The sequence below is a fragment of the Bombina bombina genome, chromosome 5 (assembly GCF_027579735.1).
Source record: "Bombina bombina isolate aBomBom1 chromosome 5, aBomBom1.pri, whole genome shotgun sequence".
NCBI classification, from domain to species: domain Eukaryota; kingdom Metazoa; phylum Chordata; class Amphibia; order Anura; family Bombinatoridae; genus Bombina; species Bombina bombina.
In genome coordinates, this window is record NC_069503.1 from 69,711,858 (window position 1) to 69,722,391 (window position 10,534).

General features: G+C 36.4%; 1 protein-coding gene across 1 annotated transcript; it reads right to left on the reverse strand.

Annotated features, from left to right (window-relative positions):
• Positions 1–3,247: 3,247 nt before the first annotated feature.
• On the reverse strand, positions 3,248–10,102 carry LOC128659881 (gastrula zinc finger protein XlCGF26.1-like). The gene is made up of 2 exons (XM_053713465.1): positions 10,002–10,102; positions 3,248–4,831 (listed from the first exon to the last, which is right to left on the reverse strand). Exons 1-2 carry the CDS (start codon positions 10,018–10,020, stop codon positions 3,300–3,302), a joined length of 1,551 nt encoding a protein of 516 aa, XP_053569440.1. The 5' UTR covers positions 10,021–10,102; the 3' UTR covers positions 3,248–3,299.
• Between the last annotated feature and the right edge of the window lie 432 nt (positions 10,103–10,534).

The window sequence follows — 10,534 nt, forward strand, 5'->3', positions numbered from 1 at the left end:
TTTTAGCTTGAGAATTTAAATAATTCACAATCACAGGTCTAGGTCTAGAGTCATTCCCTTGTTCTCCTTTAATTGGTCCCAGTCTATGTATCCTTTCAACTTCAAAGGATCGCTTCAGGTTCTGTAGCCCTAGAGTTTGGGGCAATATTTTCTCTGAAAACAGCAAATCTTGCCATTTCATTGATTCTGGTAGACCTATCATTCTCATGTTTTTCCCGCCCATTTGATATCCTTTGATATTCTTTCTATTGATACTTTCAATTCATTAAGGACACAATCCAGTTTAGATGTTATTTCTTCTATTTTTGGAAAAATAAGTACTGTAATTTTGTAAACTATAGATTGCTGGTCTATTTCTTCAAACAGTGTTTCGTCCAAATGTGGTTTATTTGGAGAGAGATTGCCTGCTTTAGAGCTCCTTTTTTAAAAAAAAATTGCTTCTAGTAAAAGTTATCACTGTTTTAGTGTTAGCATTTTTCTCTGCATGTGCATGTGAAGCATAGCTAGATATTGTCACTGCACCCACATTTTAAATAATGCAGCTGCTCAGATCATCAGTGGGGCTTGTATCATGTCAGCAATTAACAAATTGAGTCATTACCAGATGGTACAATCACCTTAGGCTCTCTGAGCAAGTGCTGTGTTTAAAATGCTGGTGCACGGTGCATACTTAAATACACTTTTGAAACAGCTATAGTTTTTATTAGAAGCATTTTTGCTAATACATGTATATTACAAAAATGCTTCTAATCAATACCGAAATACATCCATGTGGTTTCCAATTTTGGCTGGAATATCCCTTTAACGCCTTTAAAATCATCATCATAGACAACCTGAGTTTAGGACACACTATTTGTTTTTATAGGAACTTTCTATTTCGATTAATTTCATAGGAATTTTTCATTTGGATTAGCCTTGTGATTACAGTCACTCACCAATTCACCCTCAAAGGGTACACTTTGTAACACTTTTCATTATTTTTTCTCTTTTTTTCATTTTTTTAGGTGTACACCTATTGCTGATTTTTTGGTCACTTTTTTTTTCAATCATTTTATATATATCTTTTATATTTTCACTCTTCACATTTTTACTTTTTTAATGAACTTTTGTCTACACAAACTTTATTGGATATATTCACTTGGATACACATTGGATACTATTTTGGGACATTATTTATATTGGATCACATTGGATTAATTTGGGATATTATTTATATCGGATAACATTGGATTAATTAATACCTTTTTCTTTTTGGACTTTTAATTTGAATGTTTATGGATTTTATTTGGATATAGGACTCAACACACATCACGTATTAGCTTATCATCCTTATTTCTTTTTTGTGTAGCTATCAATATATAGCTTCCTACTGTCTCAATATAAATTGTGGTTTTAGGGAATCATCATTTTGCTTTTAGATGAACTGTCCATATTGTTGTGATCATCATTCATATTGCTTTTAGATTAACTGTATATATTGTTGTGATAAAAATTGCTTTTAACATTGATTATGATATATGTTTAAACTTTTTATGTGATTAAATATCTATATTTTATAACCTTTGGATTCCACCTTAAGCTTTTTAATCTCCCCTAGGAGGTTATTTTAGCGCACCCCTGTTGCATACTTTTTATATTTCCCTTTGAGATCTGGTTGAGAGATCTTGCTTTCTATGGGAGGAGCTTGTGTGGCAGCTTGTAGGCGCTGGAGATATCCATATGTACTAACACTTAAGCTAGCATTCCACCCAGTTCATAATTTTTTAATCTAGACCAAGCAGATACAGTTTGTGAATTAGTTTATTGTGTGGGACGGTGTCAAATGCTTTGCTGAAATCTAGATATGCTACATCAACTGCTCCACCCTTGTCTAATACTTTTGTTACATAATCAAAGAAGTCAATTAGATTAGTCTGACATGATCTCCCTGAAGTAAAACAATGCTGATTTTGGTCCTCTAAATTGTTTGTCTTTATGCAAGTCATAATTCTTTCTTTTAAGAGGCTTTCAATTAATTTCCCTACTACTGAAGTTAAACTAACTGGCCTGTGGTTACCAGATTCTTCTCTACTGCCCTTTATATGAAGAGGTATTACATTTGCTATTCTCCAATCATCTGGGACAGCCCCTGTTAATAGTGACTGATTAAACAGATCAGTTAATGGGACAGTTAGTAATGATCAAAGTTCTTTTAAAACCCTTGGATGAATATTATCAGGACCCACTGCCTTTTTAACATTCATTTTTGATAATGCTAACAAAACCTTATCCTCTGTAAAAAGATTACTGTTAAGCTTGATTCTATTTTTTGTAGCGTCCCTTAACGTATCTATCTTCACAATCTTTTGTAAAAACAGAACAGAAGTAATCATTGAGACAGCCTTCAATTTGCTTATCTCCTTCTATTATTCTACCATCAAATGATTTCAATTTTACTATTCCTACCTTATTTTTTCTTCTTTCACTAATATATCTAAAGAATGTTTTGTCCCCATGTTATACTGACTGTGCTATCTTCTCTTCTGCATGAGCTTTAACCTTCCTAATTAACTGTTTAGTCTTTTTTTTATCTACAATATCATCCTTTTTGATGCTTCTATTTAGAGAGTTTGTCCTCTTTAGTATAATTTTTAAAAGGTTTCCATGCAGTGCATATAAAGTTTATTTTATGTGTAAATATTTAGTGTATTTGGGATACCTGACTGGCATGAGATACCTTTTTCCACTTTATAAACATGTGAAAGTTTTTTATCCTGTGTGAATCCTTTCATGTGTTTTCAGATTACTCTTAAAGGGACAGTCTACCATAGAATTGTTATTGTTTTAAAAGCTAGATATAATCCCTTTATTACCCATTCCCCAGTTTTGCATAACCAACACAGTTATATTAATATACTTTTTACCTCTGTGATTACCTTGTATCTAGGAACCTTCTTCTAGCCCCCTGATCACATGACTGTGACTGTTTATTATCTATTGTCTTAAATTTAGCATTGTTTTGTGCTAAATCTTAAATGACCCCCTCTGTCTGAACACAGTGTTATCTATATGGCCCACATGTGCTTTCTGTCTCTTTGTGTTGAAAAGAGATTTAAAAAGCATGTGATAAGAGGCAGCCCTCAAAGACTTAGAAATTAGCATATGAGCCTACCTATGTTTAGTTTAAACTAACAATACCAAGAGAAAAAAGCAAATTTGATGATAAAAGTAAAATTGGAAAGTTGATTAAAATTAAAAGTCCTATCTGAATAATGAAAGTTTAATTCATACTAGACTGTCCCTTTAAGTTTAAAACATTTTCAACACTCTGTACATGTGAAAGGTTTTTCTCCTGTGTGAATCAGTTCATGAGTTTTCAGATTACTCTTGTTTGTAAATCCTTTTCCACACTCTGTACATGTAAAAGGCTTTTCCTTTGTGTGACTCCTTTCATGATGTTCTAGACTACTCTTTTCTCTAAATCCCTTTCCACACTCTTTACATGTGAAAGGGTTTTCTCCTGTGTGAATCCTTTCATGATTTTTCAGATTACTCTTGTTTGTAAATCCTTTTCCACACTCTGTACATTTGAAAGGTTTTTCTCCTGTGTGAATCCTTTCATGAGTTTTCAGATTACTCTTGTTTGTAAATCCTTTTCCACACTCTGTACATGTGTACGGCTTTTCCTTCGTGTGACTCCTTTCATGATGTGTCAGACTACTCTTTTCTCTAAATCCCTTTCCACACGCTTTACATGTGAAAGGGTTTTCTCCTGTGTGAATCCTTTCATGATTTCTTAGATATCTCTTGTTTGTAAATCCTTTTCCACACTCTGTACATGTGAAAGGTTTTTCTCCAGTGTGACTCATTTCATGACTTTTCAGACTAATCTTTTGTGTAAAACATTTTGCACACTCTGTACATGTGTAAGGCTTTTCTCCTGTGTGAACCCTTTCATGAGTTTTCAGATTCCTCTTTTCTCTAAATCTCTTTCCACACTCTTTACATGTGAAAGGCTTTTCTCCTGTGTGAATCCTTTCATGAGTTTTCAGACAATTCTTTTGTGTAAAACATTTTCCACACTCTGTACATGTGAAAAGGGTTTCTCCTGTGTGAATCATTTCATGATGTTTCAAAATACTCTTTAGCATAAAACTTTTTCCACACTCTGTACATGTGAAAGGTTTTTCTCCTGTGTGAATCCTTTCATGAATTTTCAGATTACTCTTATGTGTAAAACGTTTTCCACATTTTATACATTTGAAAGGTTTCTCCCCTGTGTGGGTCTTTTCATGACATATGAGATTTCCCTTAGATGTGAAACATGTCCCACACTCATTACATGTGAAAGGTTTCTCCCCTGTGTGTGTCTTTTTGTGATACTTAAGGTTTTCTTTAGATGTGAAACATCTCCCACATTCTGTACATGTGTGAGGTTTCACAGCTGTATGAACTGTGTGGTGTTCAGTGAGATGCAAATTACATGTGAAGCTTTTCTCACATTCTGTACATTCGAATGGTTTCTCCTTTGTATGAATCATTTGACTAGACTTAAGACTTTTTCCTTCTTTAAAATATTTTGAGTACTCAGTAAATGTGTGTGGTTTATCCTCTGGGATAATAATTTCACTAGATAAGGCATAAATGTTGTCCTCTTGTTTGATGACTAAATTACTCTCTGTACATAATGTATGCTGGCCAGTTCCTGCCAATTCACCATCTCCTTTAAATATCTGCTGTGATTTCCCCAATGTTAGTAAATAGTCAATGGTGTCTAAGACTTTTGGAGTCTGCGGCATAAGACTGGCGCTTCCTGTAGTGAAGGATGGACATGAACTATTCAAGTGATTGTCTATATAAAAAGAAAAGGAATAAAGAAAATAAGGAAAGTTTATTCTTTATAATGGAATCTTTTTACAAAAAATTATGGCCTAGATTACTAGTTTTGAAATAGCTGAAAAGCAGCATTAACAGGTGCTAACACTGCTTTTTTCCTACTGCTGGTATCAAGAGTCTTGCAGGTTTAGGGTCACCGCACACTTTTTTGGTCTTACCGCAAAAAGACTTACGTAAACTTTGTAAACCCTTTTTTCTATGGGACTTTTCATACCGCTGGTATTACGAGTCTGTCCTGGGAGGCCAAAAAGTGAGCGGTACACCCTAAAACTTCAAGATCAATACCGTAAACTGAAAGGCAGTAGTTATGAGTTTTATGTACAACTCGGTAACATAAAACTCATAACCAAAGTGCTAAAAAGTACACTAAACACCCATAAACTACGCAAACACTATAATAAAATTATTAACCCCTAATCTGCCGCTCCGGACATCGCCGCCACCTACATTATATTTATTAAGCCATAATCTGCCGTTCCGGACATCGCCGCCACCTACATTATATTTATTAAGCCCTAATCTGCCGCTCCGGACATCGCCGCCACCTACATTATATTTATTAAGCCCTAATCTGCCGCTTTGGACATCGCCGCCACCTACATTATATTTATTAACCCCTAATCTGCCGCTCCAGACATCGCCGCCACCTACATTATATTTATTAGCACCAATGTCGCCGCAACCTACCTACAATTATTAACCGCTAATCTGCCGCCCCCAACGTCGCCGCCACTATAATAAACATATTAACCCCTAAACCACCGCACTCCCGCCTCGCAAACATTAGTTTATTAATATTAACCCCTAATCTGCCGTCCCTAACATCGCCGCCACCTACCTATATTTATTAACCCCTAATCTGCTGCCTCCAACGTCGCCGCCACTATATTAAACCCCTAAACCTAAATCTAACCCTAACTCCCCCTAATTTAAATATAAATTAAATAAATCTAAATAAATATTCCTATCATTAACTAAATTATTCCTGTTTAAAACTAAATACTTACCTGTAAAATAAACCCTAAGCTAGCTACAATATAACTAATAGTTACATTGTATCTAGTTTAGGATTTATTTTTATTTTACAGGCAAGTTTGTATTTATTTTAACTAGGTAGAATAGTTATTAACTATTTAATAACTACCTAGCTAAAATAAATACAAATTTACCTGTAAAATAAAACCTAACCTAAGTTACACTAACACCTAACACTACACTATAATTAAGTAAATGAACTAAATTAAATAATATTAAATAAATAAAATTAAATTATCTAAAGTACGAAAGAAAACAAACACTAAATTACAGAAAATAATAAACAAATTACAGATATTTAAACTAATTACACCTAATCTAATAGCCCTATTAAAATAAAAAGCCCCCCCCAAAATAAAAAAAAACCCTAGCCTAAACTAAACTAACAATAGCCCTTAAAGGGCAAGCCCTTACCTGTAAAAAAAACCACAAAAAAAAAACCCCAACAGTAAAACCCACCACCCACACAACCAACCCCCCAAATAAAATACTAACTAAAAAAACCTAAGCTCCCCATTGCCCTGAAAATGGCATTTGGATGGGCATTGCCCTTAAAAGGGCAGTTCGCTCTTTTGCAGCCCAAACCCTAACCTAAAAAAACCCCCCACCCAATACACCCTTAAAAAAAACTAACACTAACCCCCTGAAGATCGACTTACCGGGAGAAGTCTTCATCCAAGCTGGGCGAAGTGGTCCTCCAGACGGGCAGAAGTCTTCATCCAAGCCGGGCAGAAGTGGTCCTCCAGACGGGCAGAAGTCTTCATCCAGACGGCGCGGAGCGGCTCCATCTTCAAGACATCCGACGCGGAGCATCCTCTTCTTCCGATGGACTAACGATGAATGAAGGTACCTTTAAGTGACGTCATCCAAGATGGTGTCCCTTAGATTCAAATTGGCTGATAGATTTCTATCAGCCAATCGGAATTAAGGTAGAAAAAAACCTATTGGCTGATTGGATCAGCCAATAGGATTGAAGTTCAATCCTATTGGCTGATCCAATCAGCCAATCCGATTGAGCTCGCATTCTATTGGCTGATTGGAACAGCCAATAGAATGCAAGCTCAATCCTTTTGGCTGATCCAATCAGCCAATAGGATTTTTTCCACCTTAATTCCGATTGGATGATAGATTTCTATCAGCCAATCGGAATCTAAGGGACGCCATCTTGGATGACATCACTTAAAAGGTACCTTCATTCGTCGTTAGTCCGTCGGAAGAAGAGGATGCTCAACGTTGGATGTCTTGAAGATGGAGCCGCTCCGCGCTTGATAGATGAAGATAGAAGATACCGTCTGGATGAAGACTTCTGCCTATCTGGAGGACCACTTCTGCCCATCTGGAAAACCACTTTGCCCAGCTTGGATGAAGACTTCTCCCGGCTTCGTTGAGGACCTCGGCCCGGCTTGGATGAAGACGTCTCCCGGTAAGTCGATCTTCAGGGTGTTAGTGTTAGGTTTTTTTAAGGATGTTTTGGGTGAGGTTTTTTTTTAGGTTAGGGTTTGGGCTGCAAAAGAGCTAACTGCCCTTTTAAGGGCAATGCCCATCCAAATGCCCTTTTCAGGGCAATGGGGAGCTTAGGTTTTTTTAGTTAGTATTTTATTTGGGGGGTTGGTTGTGTGGGTGATGGGTTTTACTGTTGGGGGGGTTGTTTGTATTTATTTATTTTTTACAGGTAAAAGAGCTGATTACTTTGGGCAATGCCCTGCAAAAGGCCCTTTTAAGGGCTATTGGTAGTTTAGTTTAGGCTAGAGATTTTTTTTATTTGGGGGGAGCTTTTTTTATTTTAATAGGGCTATTAGATTAGGTGTAATTAGTTTAAATATCTGTAATTTGTTTATTATTTTCTGTAATTTAGTGTTGGATTGTTTTTTGTACTTTAGATAATTTTATTTTATTTATTTAATATTATTTAATTTAGTTCATTTATTTAATTACTAGTCCTAAAGCCCGTTCAAACGGGCCGTGTTGTGTTATTCATATTCTCTCTCTCTCATTCTCTCTCTCTCGTCCTCGCGCTGCTGGTTTCATCTGCAGGGGTGTGCGTGCGATCAGCTGTGCTCTTCCGGTCCTCGCGCTGCTGGTTTCATCTGCAGGGGTGCGCGTGCGAGGTCGGGTGGGTGCGCGTGCGATCAGCTGCTGTCTAAGGCCAAGTGTTTGTCTGTACTGCGCATGACGGCTTCAGACAAACACTTGTCTTTTATAATATAGGATAGTGTAGTGTTAGGTGTTAGTGTAACTTAGGTTAGGTTTTATTTTACAGGTAAATTTGTATTTATTTTAGCTAGATAGTTATTAAATAGTTATTAACTATTTAATAACTATTGTACCTAGTTAAAATAAATACAAACTTGCCTGTAAAATAAAAAATAAACCCTAAGATAGATACAATGTAACTATTAGTTATATTGTAGCTAGCTTAGGGTTTATTTTACAGGTAAGTATTTCGTTTTAAATAGGAAAAATTTAGTTAATGATAGGAATATTTATTTATATTTATTTAAACTATATTTAAGTTAGGGGGTGTTAGGGTTAGGGTTAGACTTAGGTTTAGGGGTTAATAACTTTAATATAGTGGGGGCGGCAGATTAGGGGTTAATAAATGTAGGTAGGTGGCGGCGATGTTAGGGACGGCAGATTAGGGGTTAATAATAAGAAACGATTGTTTGTGGCGGTTTAGGGGTTAATATGTTTATTATAGTGGCAGCGACGTTGGTGCGGCAGATTAGGGGTTAATAAATGTAGGTAGGTTGCGGCGACATGGGGCGGCAGATTAGGGGTTAATAAATATAATGTAGGTGGCGGCGATGTTGGAGGCAGCAGATTAGGGGTTAATAAGTATTATGTAGGTGGCGGCGGTGTCCGGAGCGGCAGATTAGGGGTTAATAATTATAATGTAGGTGTCGGCGATGTCGGGGGTGGCAGATTAGGTGTTAATAAGTGTAAGATTAGGGGTGTTTAGACTCAGGGTTCATGTTAGGATGTTAGGTGTAAACATAAATTTTCTTTCCCCATAGAAATCAATGGGGCTGCGTTACTGAGTTATACGCTGCTTTTTTTCAGGTGTTAGATTTTTTTTTCAGCCGGCTCTCCCCGTTGATTCCTATGGGGAAATCGTGCACGAGCACGTTACACCAGCTCACCGCTGACTTAAGCAGCGCTGGTATTGGAGTGAAGTGTGGAGCTAAATTTTGCTCTACGCTCACTTTTTGACTTTTAACACTGGGTTTGTAAAAACTCGTAATACCAGCGCTGCAGGAAAGTGAGCGGTGAGAGAAAACTGCTCGTTAGCACCCCACCCCTGTTACCGCAAATCTCGTAATCTAGCCGTTTATTATTTATTTACACTGCATAAAATTTCTTCTGTTTTGTGTTCCATTTTTAAATTGATTAACATGTAAATCACAAATTAAAACAACGGAAGACAAATAATGTAAATATTTCTACATCATAAAAAACTAAAACAAGGAATACTGATTAAAACAATTTATAAGGCCCATTAATTGAGGTGCAGGTGGATAATGTTCTCAGCCAGGGAACAAGTACATCTGTATTCTGGGCAAGAGAGGTGGCATCCACCATCCTCATTTAACATTGCACAAGCAAATGCACATATAGTGCTGCCTGGCTCATGCTCAACCAGTGGGTGAGAATATTATGTCTTATTCATCAAGTACTAATAATCAGTTTGAGATGTTTTGAAAGGCTAAGAAGCAGTGATTTTATGATATAAATTTAGTTTTCGGCCGTGGTTGTTTGATTTATATATTCAACCAAAAACTTTATTACTTTTAAAAATACTCACTGTTATATTAAGCACAAAAATCAGTGGCGGTTCTGGGGTGGGGAACACTCACTGTGGGATTTGTGTGCGTTACACACATGTGAACAAGGTAGGCGTAAGTGTAGTTATGGGTGTTTCATTAGCTGGGTCAGGGCAGGGGAAGGTAGAGTTGCAAGTGTCCTGAGAGCAGGTGTTGACACAAATGTTCTTAAAAGATGCAGATATAAATATAATAGTTTATATTTGTTTAATGAGCGATCTATTCTATTTTCCCAGTAATTAAAGTCAGCATAATATCTATTTTACTCACCTAACACATATGAGTTCATGCTGATAACAGGCTCCAATGTCTGTGCTCAGGAAGAAGGTTCCCTTATTCAATCCAGTTACATCAATACCTGATATCTCTCAGTGCTCTGGCCATGTCTGTAAAAAGTATATTAAATGGTTTAGACAGATAATAATAAATAATGGTTCTGATTAACTGTTCGTATGGTATAATTAAAGGCACACATAACAATTCATGTGATACGGATCAGCTGATTAGGTTATTACATATGTGCTATTGATTCACCACAAGCATTTAGTACAGTTAGCTCTGTGGGTGTTACATTTGCACCTTAAATATTAATCTTTCCAAAATTTTACAATATAAGCTCAGGAGCAGACAATCTATTTATGAGTGGGACATACTACAGCTTTACAAATATATTATACTTTTTCCCCTTTTATTGATATCTGTTATGTTCTCTGTGTAGTCAGGATTAGAACACTCAGTTGTGTGCTGTTACCTTGTGTCTGATGTCTCTTGCACATATCATGAAGACTCTGCAGCAGGAACTT